Here is a 24,545-nt window from a genome sequence, read left to right as displayed (position 1 = left end):
TACCACAACCACAATGTCTCATAGCAACCACTCCATGGTGGCCACATCAGCCTAGCAACGACCCCATGGGCAACATCACCTTAGCAACTATCATTAGACGACATCACCCGTGGCAACAATCTCATAACCCCCCCTGACTGCGCTTAAGGACCACTCAGATCTCCCATAGATGACCACTCGTATGTCAAGAGGCGATGGAGCAGCAGAGAAACGGTGGTGGCGGGCGAGCAAGACAAAGACAAAGGACCTCAAGTAAGAGACGATCCCTGACTTCTGCTCGAGCATATTGTCACATCTACAATCAAACAGAACAGGCTTTGAGGCTGCTGCTAGTTAGTGAACCAATCAAAGTTTATAAGCATGCAAATCTGATCTAACTCACATGTCTCTAGGTCAGCACATGATTTTAAACTCATAACTTCAGTTCAAATGTTCTGAGAAGCTTAAAAGCCCTGGCAAAAGGTCGGAGAAGAAGCCCGCCTTTCAACAGGAAAAGCTGCAGCCTATTTTCAGTCTAAATTATTAACTGTGAGATTACTTTTCTGTAAGTTCTGACCCCTTCACAGAGAGAGCATAGGGTCACCAGAAATGCAGCATTTGCCTTCGGAGCCTTTGCTGAAACAGTAAAGACTGAGAGAGGAGCATACAGGAGCGATAAGATGTAAGATAAGAAGAGGGAGTGGGAAGTAAAGGAGATGATACTGAAACCAGTAAATTGATGGATGAAAGAGGAGAGAGAGAGGAGAAACCGCACTGGAGAGGAAAGTGGAGGCAGCAGAGAGGGAAACCATGAATAATAGGATCGATCTCGGAGATGAAATGAAATAGATTAAAGCAAACAGGAGAGAGACTCCGTAAGAGGAAGAGAACTGAGAATCAAAGAGGAGTGGTTATGGATCTCTGTCTGAGTGCAACTGGATGACGAGAGATGGAAGCTGAAGGAAAGTAGGAAAGTAGGAAAAAAGCAAATTTAGAGAGCAAAGACAGGAAGAAAAGATAAAACTTTTTTACTCACGTTAAAGAGAGGGACAGGTGAAATCTCTGTCTGAGGCCCCGGAACATGGCGAAGGACTTTGGTGGGAAGGAGCGAGCCGTGACGGTGCAGTATGGACGTTCATAGCCTCCTGCAGGACACTCGCAGCGGAAACCACCACCTGAAAGCTCCCGACACGTCCCTCCATTACGACACAAGCCTGGGACGCACCTGCCCTGCCGCCGGTCAAACTCACACTGGTCACCTGGGGAGTTAAAGATGAGAAGAATTCATTATTTCAACCTCTGTTGAACCTCAGTGGGAATTGCAAGAACACTGTCACACAAAATCACTGGAAAGTCAAAAATCTCAGTGGGAGATCAACAAAGAGGCAGATTTTTCTATCAGTATCTGGACAGTTTTGCCATTTTGGTGCTTGTTCCACTGAGACTTCAGGCAATTCATTTTAATAACCTCTGACCTCACTGCACTCATTGGCAAGTCCATCACAACAAACACATGCTGTGCAACCGAGCATTTTTCAAATCCACAGAGCTTCACTTTAAATTCCAGTCAAGATCCCGAGGCGTACGTGATGAATTTGAATTATTGTTGAGCAAAATTTTTGTCCTGATTTTAATATTTCTTTCATTAGGCTTAAAGCATAACATACTTTAAGTTAAATTAGCAGAAGCAGATACTGAAAAAAAAAAAATGTCTTCCCTGACGCAACTTATTTGAGCAATACTTTCTGAATGTTAAAATTCTCTTCTTAAGAAGGTATTAAATTCCTCCCATCTCTAGCTTTGCCTACTTAGAAAATATGGCTACTGCCAAACTAAAAAATGTAACATGCACCTCTAGTATCAATCTAAATGTAAAAACCTAGTTTGACTCACCTAACAATAATCTCTCCATCATAGCTGAGGTGAATGTTATAGATGATATTAATAAAGGTTCTGACTAAAGGCCGTTACACACCGGTGATGTTTTTTTCATTATATTTTTGGCACTGTTGTTTTAGTCATGAGTACTTTCACACAGAACGAGAATATTACACGGCGAAAAGAGGTTGCTGTTCTGACCTTTTGCATGGCGAATAAAGGCACCAACCATTGTGAGGAACTGGTTGAGTGACGCTTATATAATTATATTATATAATAATGAAACAGCACCAAGGAGACTCCGTAGTCCGAACCAAGACGGCAAACTTTATTACTCCTTTCCACCTTGACAAAGGCAGCGCAGACCAGATCCACTCTTTCTGTTCTTACCTTTCACAATAAAAGCCCTAGACGTACAATATTCGCAGGCGAGTATTTTCGAATTTTCGTGTCATTCATTCTTCACATCCCGCTGTGTAAAGGCCTTCAGGCTGATATCTGCTGGGCTAGCTTAAGTAAAGTTAGCTTGAAAATTGTTGAGTTACCTTGTTAACTACTGAATTAGTGTGATAATTGAGTTAAACCCTGAAAGACCATAAAAGAAAGACCCTGAAGTAAAAGAAGCTGCTCCTTTTTCTTCCACCAAAGAGCATTGCAAAAATATGCAAAGCATACATAACTACACACAAACAGCAGAGAAGATGACCATGTCTTTTCAGTTATGTTGAAATGGAAGTTATACATTCAGTAATGCAATCAGCTATTCGGCAGACCTGAGGGCCTTCTGTAGGTTTTGAAGAAGGACACTTAACATGAGGGTCTTGAAATTGCCCCAATCTATAAAGCTGTGGGTTCTTTTTCCATGTCAACAGCTCAACAGAGTGCTGCTGGTGTTCTTTGAGGCAGTGAACTACCTTCACCAGACGCTTTAGATGTAAATTAGTACTTGATTAAACGGTGGAAGCAGCAGGGTGCTGATTCCTGAGGAGCTGGAGTAAGAACAACTGTTACAGAGGACTAACCTTTACAACCCCTCGAATGAACACGGAATATCAACTACAACGAAATTAGAGTTGAAATAAAATACTCAGTGTGTAGTATTTGGAAGTGTATGTATGCAGGAGAAAAGGGGGAAAAGGTATTTTTCGATCCTGTTGCTTTAGTGTGTGGAAAGCAAAAAAAAAAAAACAACACAAACAAATCTGCAGACGAGAATAAATACAGATTTGGCTGCCAGTCAAACAAGCGGCTGTCTGAAGTGTCTCGAGAGGCAGAAACACCCACACAACTCACACAAATACATAAATACACACCTATACACACAATCACCCACATAAAAAAGGTATGTAGGAGTAGACGTTCTCTCGTTCTTTTTGGTTTTCACCTCTCCTTGAGCATATTTGGACACACACACCGTCTGACATTTAGCAGCTGCACACAAAACCACCCACTCCCAATGCCCTCCATATAAACAGAGCAGACAGGGTTTGAAACTAGCCTCAAGACAGACGGCTCCTTAAGGACCCACTTTAGAACCTGCTGGCACACACACACACACACACACACACACACACACTCACTCATGGTAAAATAACAAATAAACAAACCAAAATGCATACACATTAATAATAGATGCAATACAGATTTTTTCCTTTCTCAAACAAAGGCAAACACACATCCAGTCTCTCTCTCGTATTTCCCTTCTTTCTGTCTCTCTCTCTCTCTCTCTCTTTCACACACACACACACACACACACACACAGATCATTGCCCCTGCCCGCGAGGCTGTTGGGTTTTATCATGTAGCTGTCTCTGTTGGCACTTTGTTTGTGCTGCTTTTAGATGCCAAAGTACCCACTGGCTGGGTCCTCACACACACACACACACACACACACACACACACACACACACACACGCACAGATGACGTACAGTACTGCTGTTGTAAGTCAATAGAAGCCTTCGCCTTTCCTCATGATCGTTTGGACACAAATATCATCTGACATACACAAGACATTGGACACAAACACAGTCAAAACACAGCCCCACACACACACACACACACACACACACACCTGAGGGCTAGTCATGGCCACACACACAAATGCACAAATCATACACACACACAGACACACTGAGGGAAAAGCTCACACTCTGATACTGACTATCTGTGACACATACAACACAAACTGAACCCCCTGCGGTATGATGCGTTGAGTAGTGAAACATTTAGAGCTGGTACAAGAATCAAAGGTATAAACGGCTTGAATTAGCGTCCGTCTGTCCTCCTCCATGTCAGGGATACAAACTGACAAACCTGGAAGTGTTCATCAGCTTTGAAGATAGCGAGCAAAGGAAGCTTTTCTTTTACTCATGATTCTGCACTCACAAGTGTGTCTTTAAAATCCAAAAAACAAAACTTATTCCTTGTGTTCTTGTACTATGCTCTTTTACTACACATCAGGGATGCAGCCATGCACTGAGAATAGGAGGGAAATTATTTACTAATTCTCTCTTTTTTATTATTCTTAATAGTCTCTTTTTTCACATTTACTTTAGCTTTTTGTTGTCTATTTTCCCTTGTTTTAATGTGTTGCTTTTTCTTTTGTAAAGCACTTTGAGCTTTGAAAAGTGCTCTTTAAAGGTCCAGTGTGTAGGATCTGCCGGTATCTAGCGATGAGGTGAGGAGATTGCAACCAACTGAAGCTCTACCGTGTGACAAGCGTGTCGGAGAGCTACGGTGCGCGAATGCGAATGGCCTTCTTTAGAGCCAGTTGGAGCAGAGCCAGTGCTTAGAGAGGGTGTGTATGTGGGAAGTGAGTAGTGAAGCAAGAGAGAGAGAGGAAGTGGTGGTGACAGGAGGATGTAACGTTATCGACTGCGGCAAAGGCAGGAAAAGTTAACAGAGTTTGGTTCGTCCGTTCTGGGCTACTGTAGAGGCATGGTGGTACAACATGGCGAACTCCATGGAGAGGACCGGCTCCCTATATAGACATAAACGGCTCATTCTAAGGTAACAAAACACAGGTGATAATACAGTAAAGAAAACATAGTTATTAATATTATATTCCATTACTGCCAATAGATCCCCCTAATTGTTACACACTGGACCTTTAAATAAAGTTTATTATTATTCTTATAGTGAAGAGAGAAAACAGACAGAAGGTATTTCTGTCTGCTCCGTTTGTCTTTAAATTAAAACCTTTAATCGTGCGTTTGCATCTACACTTTTCTGCGCTGTATGGTTAGTCTCTGCCTCCGAATGGTAGATGAAGGAGACGCTGTCATTTCCTGTAATTCATCACGTGGGCTACAAAAGCCGCAGCATTGGCTGGCTTACTGCCCCCTCGGAGACGCTGCCACAGAGCGTGTCATGCGTCATAACATAGACCTAACTAATCGATGACCAAATTCATCGCCAACTATTTTCCTAATTGATTTAAATTGATTCGTTGTTGCAGTCCTACCCTGCACACTCTAAATCTTTACTGGCTGATTGCTTAGTGCTTTCATTTGATGTGCTGTCATCAATATCATTGTCATACTCCCATAATAAACTTTACATCCCTCCTTTCCTTTAACTGATCAATTCAAGAACTCCTCCATCGATCTCCCTATCTCTATACAGTAATCTACTCTCCAAAATGTAATTTCTCCATCTATTACTCGCTTCATAACAGTTTATTCTTTCCTTCCATCCTCCTCTTCATCACTCCATTTCGCCATGCTACAGTACTACTCTCCTCATGCCACCGGGCAGCAGATATCTGCCAGTTATTGGCTGACAAACAGACTCTCACCCACCACTAAATCACCCTGAGGACACACACACACACACACACACACACACAGACAGTGAGACACCCGGTCACACACCCAGTTCAGCTAACAATAGCCCAAGGACGTTGATATGATCACATCTGTCTGTCCTTGTTTAGCTTTCTCTACTCTAACATTAAACATATACCTCTATGTAAGCGCACACAACAGGGAACCAATTAAACAGTGAAACACACACAACACACACACACACACACACACACACTCTAACACAGCACAATTTCACTGCTTTGGTCTGTTGCGCTTATTCATCCGTTCAGATCCTCTCATTAATATTAAAATAAATAAGTAGACATTAATACTCATGAATAATGCGTCTGGTGAGATTTAAACACACACACGTGTTCATTATGCACACCCTGGTTGACTAACTGGCAACGAGGGAAGACAGACAGAAAAACAAAAAACACACACCTAAGTGCGCACATACAGTATCAAAAACAAAAAACTACACACACACACACTAATTAGAAGAAGTAAAGCAGAGCAGACTGATCTCAGACGTGATCTCAGACGTGATCTCAGACGTGATCTCAGACTGACTCAACGATAGTCTTTCGAGTCTTTTGCCCAGACGGTGTGAAGGCGTCCACTTCACCGAGGCACTTACGCTGATCAGCAGTGATAGGAAACACACACACATACAAACAGAGAGTCGCTTTTAGTGTGTACTTCCTCATTCTGCTCAGCGTTTAGACTTGCACGGGACACAAAGGTCAAGTGATTACTAAACAAACGGTGCAAGATAGCACTTTAAAATTCCTCGAACATACACACACAAGCACTTTATGAACACACACAGATGGTTTTCTAATGAAATTACCAGAAAGCATACACCCAGACGCTCAAGACACCGCTTAATGCATCAACACAGTCAAACAAAGAAGCACACGCACCCACACACTTAGAACTGTACTGCACTTGAGTACAATTTTGAGGTACTTATCATTTAGTCTACAAAATGTCTGAAAACAGTAAGAACACTGTTTGTTTCGTCCGACAGTCCGAAGCCCAAAAATTCAATTTACAGTGATAAAAACAGCACAGCTGTAAACCCTCACATTTGAGAGTGCTGGAACAAGTGAATATAGAATGAATGTTTGTTTGATAAATAATTTAAAAGAATGACTTATGAGCAAAGTTGTTCATTAGTTTCCTACCAACTGACTAAATGGTTAATTTCTTCAGCCCTGAAAGTAGAGAACCTAATGAATCCATCGGTACCAATCATGTCATACTAGCTTGTCGGGAAGGAGACTAAATAATGCTCCAAACTTACACTAAATTTTGGTGAGGAAAAACTGACATAGCTATTTTCAAAGGGATCCCTTGACCTCTGACCTCAAGATATGTGAATGAAAATGGGTTCTATGGGTACTACGAGTCTCCCCTTTACAGACATGCCCACTTTATGATAATCACATGCAGTTTGGGGCAAGTCATAATCAAGTCAGGACACTGACACACTGACAGCTGTTGTTGACTGTTGGGCTGCAGTTTGCCATGTTATGATTTGAGCATATTTTTTATGCTAAATGCGGTACCTGTGAGGGTTTCTGGACAATATCTGTAATTGTTTTGTGTTGATAATTGATTTACAACAATAAATATATACATACATTTGCATTAAGCAGCATATTTGCCGAGTCCCATGTTAATAAGAGTATTAAATACTTGATAAATCTCCCTTTAAGGTACATATTGAACAGATAAATAATGTGATTAATTTGTGATTAATCGCGATTAACTATGGACAATCATGCAATTAATTGTGATTAAATAATTGAATTGATTGACAGCCCTAAATCCAAAATACTCAACAGGCAACCCACCCAACAAAGACTTCTGACAACTTCTGACTCTTTCTGCTATTTCCGTTCACCCTCTTCATTTTCCCTCCCTCCATCTTCCTCCTCTAGCTCCTTGTTCCTTCCTTCCTTTTCTATCTTCCCTCACCACCTCACATCTCTATATATAAAACGCTCCACGCATTGCTGTTCCTTCCTCTCTTCCTCTCTTTCCATATCTTGCCATTTCATTTTTCTTCTCTTCCTCTCTTCCCCCTCTCTACGCCTGGCTTAATGCATTCACACCACCCCTTCATTCACGCGGATGTTTTATTCATCAAAGCCAGTATTCTTCCAACCACCCCCCCGGCATCTTAGTTCGCTCCGCCCAACCACCCACCCCATCAACCCCCCTCCTCCTCCTTCAACACATGGTACATCCCTAGAGGCCAATTCACTCCCAGTTGCTTCCCTCTTCTCCTTCCTCTCTGGGTCTCGCTCCCGTTTTCTGGTGCTATTTTTTTTTTCCTTTCACACCCCCACATAGAAAAGCACCTTCAAGGGCTGTACTGATTTTGAGTTAGATGTATTTGAGTCTGGCGTAGATTACAGCTTTAAATGGTTCTGAATAGCACTAAAGACTCTGTGAAATCATTTGGGGATGAGGCTGTAGATGCATTACTATTTGTTAGCCTTTTACTTATTAACTTTTATTTGAACTTCTTATACTCCCTCCCTCACTGTCTATCTCCTCTCTTCTTCCTTCAGGCCTCTTTGCTTTATTTTTCTGTATTATTTGCTTGTCCATACTTTTCACTTTTTACCATTTGTTTCCTTTTCTTCTTTTCTCCCATTACTCTACTTATTATATTGTTTTCTCTTTCTCCAGCTCTCTCTAACATATTCTAGTGACTTCCCTTCATCTTCCTTAACCTCTCTCTGCTAAGTTTCCTTTCTATATACCTGTTTCATTTTCACTGTATTTCCATTCCATACAAGTCTCTATCTGCCTTTTTTCAATCTCCTGCCTCTTTTCCATTCTGCTCTCTCCTTCCCATTTCTAGATGTGCTTTCCCCCTATTTACACTTCCATCTGCCGTGACTTCGCTCACAATCCCTTTTCAATCCTCTTTTTCAAAAGATCAGATCCTGGACATTGATAAGAATGCATCTCCTGCATTTATTTTCGATTCTCTTTACCTCTCTCTATTCTGTCTGCAGCCTTTTCTTTTTAATTACTTTGCTACTCATCTTGCACGCCGTCACTCATATTTTTTATTCTTCCTTTTCTACAACAAGGTTGAATTTTCTTCTCCCTTTTCTTTCCAAACTTGGAGTGTCGGATTTGTCCTGTTCAATGTTCAATTTACACAGATGTTCACTTTGCATGTAAATCTCAACAAACGGAGTGGACATTTTCTTTTAATGTCAAAGATTGCAGGGTTGAGTTACTTTATGGATTCCCCAAAACACAGGTCCTTTAGTAATCATGTAAAGGAAAGTCTAAAAACAGTCCAAAAATAATCTGACATGTATCAGGAAAACATCTGTGATATTATGCACAATCAAAGTATATGTAACTCTTGGACGACCGTGTGTAAATGCATAACCACTGTGACCAAAATACCACAAGTACACGGTGATTACAGGCACATCATTCACTTTTAATTCTTCACATGACATGCATATCTCCCACAAACACCCCAGAGGGGCCGGAGGTACAATTTCTCCTTCGCCCCCCTTCCCCTCTCCTCATGCTCTGCAACTTATCTCCCAAAAACTAATTTAGTCTCCTCTCTCCTTCCGCTCACACCGTTTAATGCATTTATCCCACTCAACTCAGCAAATCATGTCCCCTGCAGAGCATTTTTTCATATAACTTGCACATTTCCAAATCATGTCTATTATGTATTTAGATGTCTCTATTTCCTCCCCCTACACAATCTGTGCTCGTTCCAAATCTTAAAACCAAGCGGTCTCATTGCTCTGGCTGTTTGCACCACTTACTGTTTTTTTCTTTCTCCACAAAGTCATTTATTCTCCCTGCGTGCCCTGCATGCTTGCTCTTTCTCACACACAGCCAACCCTTCACTATTTTTTAATTTCCCCAAAGTAATTTAGTCTACCTCTCTTTTACTTACACACACAAAGATGCACACACACACACACACACACCTCATTTTCTGTTACCCTTTCCTCAACTAATTTGGTCTCATTCTTACACACACAATTAATGACCTCTAAAATTGATGTCACTGAGACTTCTGAACCCGTTCTATAACGTTATCTCCCTCCCACCTTCACTCTCCCCCAACCAGCCTGGTTTTATTTACCCACAAAACTCATCTGTCTCATCCTCTCCAGGTTTCCTCAAACTCAAATGTTTTTTTGCCTAACTTCATCTCCTGCATGACATATCTTCATATAACATACCATGTTATTTTTTTTACTTTGAAAAGTGATATTTATTCCACATTTTATGACAAAAACTTTTAAGGCAGAGCAGCAGCAAAGTGCGGCCTGTCAGCCCGTTCTCATTCGCAGGGCGTCAAATACTTTGTCATGGCTGTCAGCGTATGATGCCGATGCACACAGGGCACCCTTTAAATGGTAAATGGACTTGTATTTATATAGCGCTTTTCTAGTCTTCCGACCACTCAAAGCGCTTTACACTACATGTCAGCATTCACCCATTCATACACATTCATACAATGATGGCAGAGGCTGCCATGCAAGGTGCCAACTTTGCACATCTAATCAAAATACTCATTCACACACCGATGGCTATGCCTTCGGAAGCAATTTGGGGTTAAGTGTCTTGCTCAAGGAAACATCGACATGTGACCGGGGATCGAACCACCGACCTTCCGATTGGTGGACGACCTACTCTAACCTCTGAGCCACAGCCGCCCCCACCTTTAGCGCCGGTATAAGATGCACCGGGCTTTCCATGACCTACAACGTAAACCCATCCACGGCAACAGTAAATGCTCAGAGAAAGTGCTGTTGTGATGTAGTTTAAACGGACGGGAGGGGCTTTCATCCAGTAGACGGATGTTCATGTCCTGTGCGTTATGTTTCGCTTTCACGTTACAATCAGCTGTTCGTTCGTGTCCCGTGTTCACAACGTTCAGTTTCATTTTCACTTTACAAACGCAGTAGTTTTAAGCTCGACCATATTGTTTTATTGTCTTAACCTAAAGTGACGCCAAGGGGCGTGACAAAGCGCCCGTTTGTGACGAGTTGGGATAAGAACGTGATGGGCCTGAGGCGAGCTGCCAATGGCTATGGAAAGCTGTGGCGGCCGCCAGTTTAACTTTTGGCAGCAAATTGCGGCCAGAGAATACCCGCAGCAAACCAGTAAACAGGTCCTGTGACTCCTGTGACACGTTGACCTATGTTACAAAGAATTTCTTCCAATCTGAAGCACATGAACATGCACAGAAGAATGCAATTATTGCAGCACTTCGCCGCTGCCTGGTGTGTTTTCAGTGTTAGGACCACACTCATTTATTTTTCCTCAAGTACTGTCGCTGTCTTATCACCCAAGGAGCTTGTCTCGACATTCGTCCTCTCTGAATTTCTCAACCCTCACACTGAGTCTTATCACTCCAAAACTAATTGAGTTTTTATTAGACTTTCTTTCTTTTTTTCTCTGCAAATGTGCTAACTTTAAATTACTCCTTTCTCCACACAGAATAGTGTTATTTGAACATTGTTATAGTCGTATTATTTGCTGCTGTGTTGTGATTATTTTCTACAATAACTGGCTGTATAATGTGAATATAATACATGCTATCAATGAAAGGCTGATTAATTAATTCCTCCATTTAGTCTTTAATTATTAAATGACTTGTGTTTAACTTTTTATAGTTAAGAGTTTTAGTTAATTGCATTTGTCAAAAAAAAAAAAATAATTGTAGATATGTAGTGAAAGTCCTGTTGCTTCAGTCTATTAGTCCAACAGTGAATATTAAGCTTCAAAACATCAATTTTCTTGGCTTCACGTGGGAGTTGTAAGTACGTAATTAGCTCAGATTAACTTAATAATTAGCTCTGATTTCATGGCTCAGTTCTGCCATTGGGCATATGTTTAGTAAGCTGAGGATTGTTTCTGCTTTATCACAGACTGCCGAGGTGTGCACCACTGGGACAATAATCAACTAGTTTGCAGACTGTGCGGTCAGATTTCAGTTGTTTTGTTTTTAAAAATAATTTAATTTGGCATTTTTTGTTCACTCAAAACACAAACTCCCTCCGATCCAGTCGGTTCTTTATTCATGTCCCCTCTATATTCTCCAACTTATCTTGCCAAACATAATTTAGTCTCCTCTTCCTCTGTATTCAACACCAACCTCACTCTTTCATCCCGTCCCCTAACTAATTCACTTCTCACTTCATTCTCTCCGTCTCCCCGTTTCTTCATTCTCTCTGTCTTTCTTTAACCAAACCAATTTTTTTTTCTCACAGCCTCGACTTCAATCTCACCTCAACCCACTAAATTTCTGCCCTCTCTAACTTTAAAACAGTCCACACCTTCTTCAAAAGGCTAAAACTCTCTTATACACAAGCATTATTCCTCAAAAACCTCACATAGTCTCAGCTACATCAAAGTAATTAGCTCTCTCTGTGTGATCTGTTTCCCTCCCTATCTGCTGGATTAGATTTCTCAGTGTAACATGCATATCTGCTTTATCACATCCAAAACTAATCTCACCTCTGCCTACCGCATTTATTCTCCGTCTCTCTCTCTTGCTTTACAAAACCAAGCCATTTGATTTCTACTCGTGTCCTCTCTCCTCGCCGCTCCCCATTTTATCTTCTCACAAACTAATTTAGTCTGCATCCATGCTTCTCTCTGTCTCCGTCTCCCATCTCCTGTCTCTCTGAGGCGTATCCCGCCTATTATATCTTACTATAATCTGCATAATGTGCATCTCTCTTTATCACTTCTGAGTCTATGTTCTTTCGGTTTGTGAAAACGATCAGATATCCTCTCTTTCTGTCTCCTGTTATCTCCGTCTTTAAGGTTCACTGTCCAATGGGAACTTCTTTTTCTGTTTCTTGTTTTCAGGGTTAATGACTGTTGCACATTCTTGTCAGCGCTGCAAGCTCTGCATGTTTCTGAGAGTAGTGAGCGCTTGAGGTTAGAAATATTTAAATTCTTATGAATAATAGAGTGCAGATTGCACAGAGCGTCAGCTGAGTTTAACATTGTAGCTGCGGGAGGTGGGACTACAACTTCCCTCTTACATTTGATTAACTCTTAAGTGAGGCACCCTGGAAATAGAGAGCAGAAAGTAATTATTCCATACTTAATAAATTATATATTTTTTTTCCTTTTCCTTGTCGTAAAACCATACTTGATTCAAAGACTTTCAACTTTCAAGTCTAAAAGGCATAATCTGAGCCAAACAAACAAGTCCATCACTAACAACAACAGCAGCCACAACCAGCCTTTATACTACATTTTACTTTGTGTGGCATGGAGTTGGATTTCACAGGAAATGCATTGATTGTCTTGACAGTCATTCAATTGGCCGGGGGTTGAAAACAGCATATCTGGTTTCTGGTTGAAATAGAACAGCAGCTGTCTTGCCCTTTCTAAATGAATTATACTTAAGGAGGCAGATGTCTGGTCATGATGAATAAGCAAAAGTTCAAATGTGCAAACCTATGACATGAGTGACAAAGAAGTCACAACATATTCTATTCGACAAGAAGCAACAGGGTTTATGGAGGATATGTTCAGAATTTTGAGAAGCAGCAGCACAACAATATACTGGCATAAGATAGAGATTACTATTCAAAGATGGGCTTATTTGTTTGCAGTATTAAAGGGATAGTTTGGGTATTTTGAAGTGGGGTTGTATGAGGTACTTATCCATAGTTGGTGTATTACCGACAGTAGATGACGGTCGGCACACCCCCAGTTTGGAGAGCAAGAGAGGAGTTACCGCGCTTGAGCAAAGTAAAGCAAAGAAAAGTCATGTACTGATGTGGACGGGGCCGACAGCAAAATATATTTTAGCCACCTAAAAGAAACGCACACCTAAAAAAAATCAATATCAATATAATTTTTACTGCTTTACCTTGCTGTCAGACAGCCCTTTCCGACGGGGACCTGAAGCCGTCGTATCCATCAATGCTCTCGCCAAAGCCACCAGACTCCATTGAAAAAATCTTAGCAGAAAATTGCTGGTAAAATTACTGTTTTTTTTCAATGGAGTCTGGTTACTTTGGTAAGAGCATTGAAAATGGCTTCAGATCCATGTCGGGAGTATAAACTGTATAGCTGTCTGACAGCAAGGTAAACCGGTTAAAATATTCTGAATATAGCGTACACTATATACTGATATACATTTTTTTAGGTGAGCCTTTCTTTTACGTTTTGCTGCTGGCCCCGTCCACAGCAGTACGTTGCTTTGGTTCTGTGTGGTAACTCCTTTCTGCTTCTCCAAGCTGGAGGCGTGCCGACCGTCATCTACTGTAGGTAATACACTGACTATCGATAAGTACCTCATACAACCCCACTTCAAAACACCCAGACTGTCCTTTTAATATTGCAGAGGATTCAAAATATGAATCACTTCAATATAAATATTATTCTTTTTTTTCCTACATGCTTCCAAATTTTGACAAGATTATTTGGATTTCTTACTTACTTTTCTGTTTTGGCTAATTGGTTTGCTACATATGAAAATTAAATGAGCTGCAGGAACACGAGCAGACAACTTACAGTACTTGTAACTATCTGTAGCTGTATTAATGTTTCTAACAGCGGACATTTTAACATGTCAAAGTAGGAAAAGCACAGGTGTAAATACTAAATATAACGATGCCTGAATTATAATCAGCTGCATTAGTTTCAGGGTTTTAGTATAAAAGACACTTAAATAGAACAGAGCCATCGTTAATGTTATTTGTAACACCTGTGCTTTTCCTGCTATTACAAGTGAAAATGTCTGGTGTGAAAAAGGCCTGTGAGCAGATTAAAGCAGCACTAGTCAATCTGTCTCAAGTCAAGGATTCACTGAATTGAATTAAGTGATTTGAGGACTTTAGAAGTCCAGTAACACATCAGTAAACTAAAAAGCTTTTCACACCTGAATTAAGCAACATTTTAACTTTAACCCTGGAATGTAACACAACAGGGTTAACATCACAGTTTTATTTAAACCTTGGGCTAACGCTGGGTATTCAGTACTCAGCTGAACGTTACATGAACCCTTCAGTGTTTCACACTATTTTCTTCGCAGTGTATCTCCGGGGTTTGAACCATAAAGGTGGTGTTAACCTTTCTTCACAGCAAGGTTTAATTTCTCATAGGTACAAAGTGGTTGTAACCCTCGTTCAACGTGTCAAACCTTTTTAGAGAAGGGTTAGCCCGAGGTTACGTGTATTGTGAAATCTTTGTGTGTCTTTGCCTTTGTCTGGTGGAAGAAGTGAAGAGGCTGAAGTCTTCACCTGCTGCTGTTGTGTGAGTAAGATTACTTAGATCTAGGGGGAGAGAGGGCCCCATATCAGGGCCCCAAAGCTCTGGAACGACCTGCCCCGGAGAAATAAGGGGCCTTTCACATGCCGCTTCTAAAACACATGGAAAAGGCCAGCCATGCTGCTTTCATCCTTTTATCCGAGGCGCTTGGGAGGTTGCGCTCCTGTCGCACCTGCTGTTAATAAGCAACCGAAACCTGCCTGCCGCGATGACGAAGATGAAGTTGCAGTAATTTAGGAGTAAAAGCCTCACTGACTAAACTAAACAAAGTCAAAACAAAGATAAATTAATTCAACAGTAACTTTACTGCTCGATTTCAGTGTGTTAAGTTGGCTGACCTTTCAACTGGATGTTGTGATGTCATAAGACGGAAAGGATGAAGCAAGTAAAATAGTCCATATTTACTAATCATAATGCTCTGGGTAGCCCTGCACTAAAATGATTAACTTCTCCTCCATATATTTACCATAGACTGATATTTACGGGAAGAAAGAAAAGAGATCTGCCGGCTATGATTGGTTGTTCCTCGTCACACGACATGCAGTGCACACTGCGGCTTCCAAAAGTTGAACTATTTATAATAAGCGCCTGGGTACGCTTGTGTGCCATGACAGCATGGCTCCCACGTTTGAGTGCCATGTGTCTACATTGAAAACAATGGATTTGAGCGTGCACAAAACGCAGCATGTGAACGGTCCCTAAGGCCGGTTGAGTCAGCATCATCTTCCTACCTCTTTCTCAGCACTTATCCTGATTTTAATAAAACGTTTTACACATATTTTCTCTTTATTTCTTTTTTAGTTTTACTTGATTTTATTTCTAGGCTGGTCCAGTAATTGTATTACTGTTTTCTATTTTATTCTCTTGTTTTGATGAGGCACTTCCTTTATGAAAAAAATCCCACCAGCTAACCAACAAATATTGATTTGAGCCAACAGGGCGTAACTTCACTCTCAGTGAGAGGCTGCACTTCTCATTCACATTTTATGATTCATGGTGATGAAACTATTTTACATAAACATTTATAGCCCAAAGGCAAATCACTGACAGAGGTCTATTGAAAGCTACTGTTCTAGCATCAGAAATATATCCCACTACTGGAAAAAGAAAGTTTCCAGTCCTGGTCAAAACCTCGGCTTAGCTCCTGCCAGGGAGAGAAATCCATAGAGTTTCAGGGAAAAGCAATTCAAAGCCACAAAGAGCGTATGAGAGGATGGATGAAGGCAGGTTGGATGGAAAAATGAAAAAAGGAATGAGGTAGAAAGCAAACTTGGTTGGGAAATGTCTGGAGATTTCTGTGTGTTGCAGAATCAATTCGTCGCTGTTTATTTGTCCTCCTCCTCCTCCTCTTCCTCCCACTAGCCCTGGGCGTTGACAAGACACCGCAACACCCGACGCCTACACAGGAAACGCACAACACCGACTACCCACAACCCATCTGATTTCCCTCGCTCTATCCCTCAACTCTCATCCTCCATCCCTCTCTCTCTCTCGTTGCTCCCAGATGTCTCTCGCCCCATTTTCCCCCCGCAGCCCTCCTTCCATGTTATTCTCTCTGAATTCATCTGTCTCCCTCGTCTCTCATATATCTGTCATACCCGCCTTTTCTCCGTCCTCTCCTTCATCTCTCATGCTCTGCTGTTTGCACTCTCTCCCTCTCCTGTCCCATCTTTAACTCTTTCTTTCTATTTTTTTTTTCTCCGTCCTTCCTATTCTCAGTTATTCTGTCCTCCTTTTTGTCTCCTATGCTATAGGAATGAGTCCTAAAACCCGGAAATGAGTTAGCATTTTTAGCACTTCTGGTTCCCTCGTCCAGAAGTCAGTGGGTTTTTTGAATGGGTTTTTAGTAGGATGCCTGAAATAAGGTCTGTGATTAACACAAGCTTAAGAGATTTAAACATTTTGTTGTACAATGTAAAAGATGTGAGAGAAAAAAAGGCGGTTGCTAACAAGCCATAGCTTAGTCATTTCATGTCATACGCTGATTGGTTGGTTAGCAGACATGGGTCATAGCAGCAGTCACATTGTGAGAGTTTGGTCCTTAATTAAGGCCAAAATCAGCCATAGGAGGACGTGTCTCAGTGCACCGTTTTGGATCGATGACCACAAATTTCAACACATTTCTCTCTCGCTTATCAACACTGGAATTGCCCAAAATCCAAAAGCCTTTTCCTCTTCCCTTTCACGTTTCATCTCTTTACTTTTCATCTTTCTCTCATCTCTCTTTCACTTTCTTTCCATCATCTATTCTCTGTCTTTCTCTCTCCCTCCCACTCGCTCTCTGTCCCTTTCTACCTCCATTTCTTCCATTGCTTATTTCCTCTCTCTCCTCATCTCTCTCTCTGTCTGTCTTAGTGGGAGTTTGGAAAACACTCTGTCTCTCTCATGAAAGAAAAGTGTTGCTTCACTCCCCCAGCTCTCTTTTGATTCGAAATAAAAGGCAATGTGAAATATCCCCCTGGCGCACACACACACACCGACATTCATAGCATCTATCCTCTCCAATGGCTCGAAGACTGAAGCAGTGCAGCAGTATGAAGGGACAGAAAAGAAAAACGTGGAGGCAGAGAGGGAGTGAAAGAGAGAGAGAGAGGATATTAGTCTGGAGTATTGGGAAAGGTAAGAAAGAAATGTGTGAGTGTGTGTGTGAGGGAACAAATTAGTTTGGCGACAGTAAAAATGAGTGAGGGGTTTACAGTGGGAGCAGAGGAAGTGTGTAAGAGCCTAAATAACAGGTAGAGAGCCGAGGAGGTGGAAGCTCTCCCAGGAGTGTGTGTTTTCATGTTGTTCAGCTCAACATGACAACAGAGTTAAAACAGAGAGGATCAAACAGGAAGCCAATATGGGACATGAACAAAGAGACACAGACAGTCAGTTCTAGTTTACCCGGCTGGAGTTAAAGACTACACGACTACAACAAGACAAAACAAACACACAAATAAACATACTACACTATCTATTTAATCAGTGATGTAGAGTTGAATAAAACACACAATATACAGAAAAATGTTCTTTAAATGCCTATATTTTAGCAAAAACGCAACCAATGAGAACAGCTGAAACTGTTGTTGTTGCCTTGAAACTGTGAATGGCGTTCCTTGGGCTGTTTTTGGGGAGATATTTGACCTGCTGCCTCTGCAAAGGCTGTGCGCCCTACCTCGCGGGGAGTGAAGAGCAAATTCCTTATCATGCAAAGGCAGCTTAAGTGTCTAAAAATATTCCATGATGTTAATCTTTCTACTGAATGAGCTGGTAATTGGCAAGCTCTCACATGCTAATTAGACTCTTAAACACGGTTTTATTAAAGCAGGTGCACTGGAAAGGTCAATCCGTTAAACCAATGTCATGTAGACAGCAACTTCAAGGTGGCTAACTGGAGATTAAAAACATTTCCAGTTAGATGTGGGTGATTTCTATTCATTAAAAGGCCATTTGCAATAAGTAAATTGCTTGAGATATTTTAAAACATACTTCATAAGGTGTTCAAAATGTGACAAAATTTGAATCAAGTTCGACTCTTCCGTCTTTCGTAAAAGATGGATGAATAAGGTTGAGTACTACAATTTATAATGTCTATACCACCATCACTACCACACGCAAACACACTTCAACTCTTACTTGTGTATGAGTGCAAAAAGACACCTAATTCAAACCCTTCTATCCAGCACCATAGGTTCAATCATCTCACCTTTGCCACAGCAGCACAAACACACACACTCCCTCACTACTACAGCAAACACTACTCACCGGTGTAATCTTCACGGCAGATGCAGGTGTACCCTCCCTCTCTGCGGGCACACACTCCTCCATTCAGGCAGGGGTTGGAGTAACACAGGTTGATCTCCGTCTCGCAGTAATCACCCGTGAAGCCAACTGGGCAGCGGCAGCGAAGGCCCGCGATGGGATGGATGGGCCGAAACAAGATGGAGGGCGAGGAAATGAAGGGTGCGGAGCTGTTGAAACGCAGCACCGAGATGCACTTCATGTAGTTCTGGCACGGCTCACGCAGACACACGTTGTCGTCGAACGGGAGAACCTGGAGTGATGGGAGAGGAAAGATGTTGCAGTTATTGCTGTGTTAACATGTATACAGTATAGTTTACTGTTGTAGATGATCCAGATGGTGTCCCAATTCAGATTAGCTTCTGTTGTTGTTTTCACTGCTCTGCATACTTTCTCATCAAGGGCTTTTTTTTTCTGCCCAGCTGAAACATGCAATAAGCTTTTTCTTACAGCACACATTGTGCAACTACTAACATTAACGTTTGCTTTTTTTCCATTTGGGTGTTCCAGTAAGCCATGCAAACAGTGGTGGAAGAAGTACAAGTACATTTCCTTCAATCAAAATACTAACTTCAGTGAAGTATTATCAGCTAAATGCACTTAAAGTATCCAAGTAAAAGCACTTGTTCTGCAGAGAAAATAGCCCATGTGAGTGATATATTATCACGAAGAACATTTTTAGATGATTAATGCCAATGCATCGATGCACAAGTGTCATTTTAGTGTGGTAGCTGGTCAAGTGGAGCTTGTTTTAACTACTTTATATACTATTAAGTAGTTCAATCCATAACATAGCGTTTTATTTTATAAGATTATCATTTTTAAATAAAGTCTTAATCTGAAAAGTAATTACAGCTGTCAGATAAACGTTGTGGAGTAAAAAGCACAATATTTCCCTGTTAAATGAAGTGAAATAGAAGTATAAAGTAGCATAAAATGGAAATACTCAAGAGAGGTACAAGTACCTAGAAATGTACAATACATGAGTAAATGTATTAAGTTGCCAGGAAGAAAGGGTCCTGAAATTGGAGCACCGAACTTGACTGCAGCCTTGATTAAGGTTATTGATTGCCTTAGTTTGTGTTACAATTCTAATGCTACTGTGATGTCCATATAAAAAATAAAATGAAATAAAATAATAATTACACCTGTGCTTTTGCTGCTATGACATGTCAAAATGTCTGCATGAAAAAAGTCCATTATTCCAGGTGTTTGTGAAAGGTTTGACAGTCTGTTGGAGGAAAATGTATTTAAATGCATAATTATAAGATGAAAAGGATAATTTTGTTAACATTCAACAACAGCAACATATCCCATGAGGCTAATTATCCACAGAAGCACTAACAAAACAAAAATGCTAACAAACGAGCTAGTCTTGTTGTGATATTGAGGAGCTGTTCAACTTTGACTAGCATCACTACAGTAACACATTGAGCTCATAACATGGTTAGAAATGTTTCACCTTTATAGAGAGAAACTCAGAGAGACTGGAGATACTAAGAGGAACTGGAACGGAAGAAGACGATATATCAAATCTATACGTGAATTAAACTAAACGACATCACTGCAATTAGCTGAACAGCTAGTTAGAATGTTGACATGCTAACGGAACTGCATTGCTAGGCAACAGCTTGGGTCCATGGTTACTTCCTGTCAGCGTATGTCATTCACATACACTGCAACAGGAAATAAACTGGGACACACTGGAACAGCAATGTTCACGTTTACAACTGTGAAATGGTCTATAATTTTAGCGCCTTAGTCATGCTAGCTACATGTTATCATACTAATGCTAAAACATCACAGTAACCATGGTGACAAACAGTCAGTCATGTTCCCCTCAAAATACACGTCAGTAGCCTAATATCCCTCAGTTTTTTACTTTGATTTACTTCTTAAATTCTGTTTAAATACCGTCCTCTTAACAAAGACTGTTACGTTATATCCTCTTACTGTCAAGCCGCCATAGTTCAGATGAAAGAAGCTTTGTGTTAATTCAAATATTGGTACTCTCAGTCTCATCTAAGTTCAAGTTTGCAGTGGGCCTGTTTGCCCTGGGTCACGCCTATCAGGCTACAGAGGCCACACCCTTCTGATTGGTGTAGGCATGGTAGTTTTTGGCATGCACACAGATTTCATGGTGATACATGCAATATAATATAGCTACAATATATTTCACTCTAGACCAAGACATGGCAAAATAGGTAAAAAAAAATAAAAAATAGTCATTATAATTTAAAAAAGAGCGTGTCAAGATGACCTCCTTAATCTTATTTTAAATAATGTAATATTGTTGGAATTTGTTTATATTATATATAAGAGTAATTTATCAAGAATTATTGTTATATATATATATATATATATATGTATACTATATAAAATTGTCTGATTCCAGCTTCTTAAATGTGAATATTTTCTGCTTTCTTTACTCCTCTATGACAGTAAACTGAATTAATCAAACTGAAGTAAACCTATCTTGGAGTTGAGGACATCATCTGGGGCTTTGGGAAACATTGATCAATATTTTTCAACATTTTCTGACATTTTATAGACCAAACAACTGATCGATTAATAGAGAAAACAATCAACAGATTAATCGATAGTGAAAATGATTGTTAGTTGCAATCCTATTCCTATCAGGTCAGAAACTTCTCAGGTCTCAGTCATTATGAACGCCTTGATACTCTAAAAATGGTTTATAATTACACCCCTATCACACGGACACTGCTATTGGTCTTCTTTTATTTCATCTTTTTTTTTTAATTTAGGCTACTTGTATTTATTTATTTATCTATTTGCCTTTATTTTGCGTTGTAAACATTTACTTTCCAGAGGATTAGTTGCTGTTAAGGTCACTGGATCAGATATATTCACAAGATTGTGTCTTCTTATTCAGTAAGATGATAGAGTATACTGGAGATATGTGTTAATGTGTGTTTGTGTGACAGCGCCTGTTGAGAGAAGGTCGTATACATTCAGCCTTAAACTATGTATCTCTTGACACTGCTGTGCTCTCATTATTCCTCTCATAAATCTTCTCTCCTTTGGGTTTCACCTGCTCCCTTCTATCGAAACATCTTTTCCTCTCATGCATGTACAGAGATGCTCTGAGGGTGTGTATGCTTGTATGTAACTGCTGTGTCCAGGTGTGTGTGATTTCATGCATGAGAACATTTAGTGGTCATATGAGCGTATTGCTGGATGAAGCCATATGGCTCGGCTGGCACGGCATCTGTATTGTATTATTATCAGTTCACAAGCAATATGTTCAAGTGACTGTCGTGAGATGCATGCTTCTGTTTGCTCAGTGTGTCTTTTGCTACGCATATCCTATTACATGTAACCCAGATGTCCAGCTGCTGCATGCGACTGACTGTTTTCATGTACTTCTAATTTGAAAAATATTTTTGCTTATGTGTCTAAAACAACACATTTAAAACTTGTTATATGTGTGTTTGTAAATGTGAACTAACCTCCATCTGTATCAGAGACGTCAACCTCGGCCTGTTCAGGTACAGCTGTTCCTCCAGGGTCTCAGAGGGGAAGAAGAGCCCGCCGGGCAACGCGGCAGAGAAGCTGACATTCAGAATCCCCCCCGGCGCCGCGTCCAGGTCTGGCTGGATGTTGAAGATGAAAACATCTTCGACGGGCACCGAGAGCACCGCTGACACGCCCTCCAGGAAGTTATTCAGCAGCGGTGACAGGAAGTGCTCCTGAGACATGTTCTGGAGGCGGACGGTGACGCTGCTGCCCAGCATGTCCTCGGTGATGATGAGGACGCGGAGGACGCACTGGGCCGAAACGCTGTGGGCGCCATCTGAAGAGAGAGCAGAGGAAAAAAAAAAGGTTAGCCGAGTGAATAGATGTGCTCATTCACGAGGTGGACAAAAGGGTTAGGAGGTGAAGGAGCAGGAGATAGAGAAAGATAAAGGATGGGAAGACATAGAGTGATATATAGGTGTGAACAGGTGGAGGAGGAAGAAGAGGGAGATAGAAGAAGGAGGAGGCGCGAGGGAGAAGGGTCAGGGGCGACATGGATAAAGAGCAAAGAGCAGAGAGACGGAGGTAAAAAGACAGCGATAAATGAATGGGAGCCAGAGGGGAAGGACTAAAAGAGAAAAGGTGAGAAGGTCACAACAATGTCATGAGATATGCAGCTTAGACCGCTCTACATGCCTCGCTACATATGTTATCATATGTTATCACATCTACACACATACAAATACAAGAGAAAAATAGATCAAAACTGCTTTGTGAACATCACATTTTACAGTAAATGCTGCCTTTACTGTAAGTCTAAAAGGAATTATTTGGCTACTGAAGTGAACAGACTCAAACTGGAGGCTAATAAAAGTCAAAACACTGCCGAAGGCCACCTCCAGAGAACAGCTATGCACACGCACACACACACACACACACACATACACACCAGCTGGTTTTCAATTGAACTTGTAGTCACAGGTGTCAAAGGTACTATAATTCAGTATGTTCATTTAAATTGAGTGAAAGAGGGACAGAAGCTTACAGGAGGTGATTGAAACTGCCAGTAAGTTGATGTTTAAATGATGTAATGGGAAAAATAAGCGCTCCTGGTTGGTCAGTCAACACGTTCTCATCCCAACTCGTCACATACAGTACCACCGCTTTGTCACTTTAGGATTAGGCATCAAAGCCACTACAGTTAGGTTTAGGAAAAGAACTACATGGTTGGGCTTGAAATTACTACGTTTGTACAGCGAAAATGACACTGAACGTTGTGAACACGGGACACAAACAAACAGCTGATTGTAACGTGATGCACAAACATTGGTCTCCTGGATGAAAGCCTTGAGTTTGTTAATCATGCCCAAAGTATTTCTGTACCAAATTTCAAGACTTTTGACCAGTCAGAACAAAGTTTTGGCATTTTTTCCGTATCATACTAAATATAGTCTTTTGCCACAAATGGATTGAAACTCCACGTGCTTTGAGTTGCCTGAACATAACACTTACAACATATTTAAGCCATGTGAGTAAGCCAAGAGCTGCCTGCTGGGTACAGCTACATATACACAGATGTCACATAGTTTGGTGGTAACAGGACATGGTTGTGTGTGGGTGTTGTGTGTAATTGTGACTTAAATTTGGAAACAAATGTAAATTAGATGTTCACTTCCCCTTACTGTACTATGTGACTTAATTTAACCACACCCAGACCATTACAATATCTGTCACATAGCCACCAGTATCTTTGTTTTGTACATTACGTCATCAGCAAATTTGTCATGATTGGAGATTTATGATATAAGACTGCATGGTAATTTTCTGAAATCCACCTCACCGTTGTCAGCAAAGATAATGCAATTCTTTAATCTTGTGTTCTAGTAAGAGAGAACACAGATCCTCTGAAGTTGGTTTCAGGGCTTTCTGCATGTGAGCAAGCCACACAGAGACAGAGAGAGAGAGATGAAGACGTATCGCTGAGTGCGCTCATGTAGGAAACATCATCTCCTTACATTTAGCTTTGGTTACAAATTCAACACGGCTTTCCTTTTCTCTGAAACCCGTCATCGCTACAAAATGAGCTCATACGAATCTCAGCAGGTCACAACCCTCACAAACAGAACAATAACAACAGATATGTTTCATCTATACTGGACACAAACACAATCCAGAGCTGGGCTCTATTGTATATCGTGAAAGCAATTTGGTGCGACAAGCTGGCTAATAAGCTATAAAAGAATACAAATGAACATGACCACACCGGCACGAGGAGGCAATTTTCTGCAGCGGCGCCGAGGCGCTAC

General features: G+C 40.9%; 1 protein-coding gene across 2 annotated transcripts in view; it reads right to left on the bottom strand.

The window, feature by feature from the left end:
• Positions 1-24,545, bottom strand: part of celsr3 (cadherin, EGF LAG seven-pass G-type receptor 3) — a 125,538-nt gene that overhangs the window by 72,659 nt on the left and 28,334 nt on the right. For both annotated transcript variants that reach the window (XM_037772995.1, XM_037772996.1), the window contains exons 2-4: positions 22,233-22,576; positions 18,724-19,012; positions 1,016-1,238 (exon numbers count right to left, since the gene is read on the bottom strand). In XM_037772995.1, the coding sequence (XP_037628923.1) occupies positions 1,016-1,238; positions 18,724-19,012; positions 22,233-22,576 (856 nt within the window). The remainder of the gene's footprint in view (positions 1-1,015; positions 1,239-18,723; positions 19,013-22,232; positions 22,577-24,545) is intronic.

Source organism: Sebastes umbrosus, chromosome 6 (genome assembly GCF_015220745.1).
Source record: "Sebastes umbrosus isolate fSebUmb1 chromosome 6, fSebUmb1.pri, whole genome shotgun sequence".
NCBI classification, from domain to species: Eukaryota; Metazoa; Chordata; class Actinopteri; order Perciformes; family Sebastidae; genus Sebastes; species Sebastes umbrosus.
This window is presented reverse-complemented; position numbering and strand designations above follow the sequence as displayed.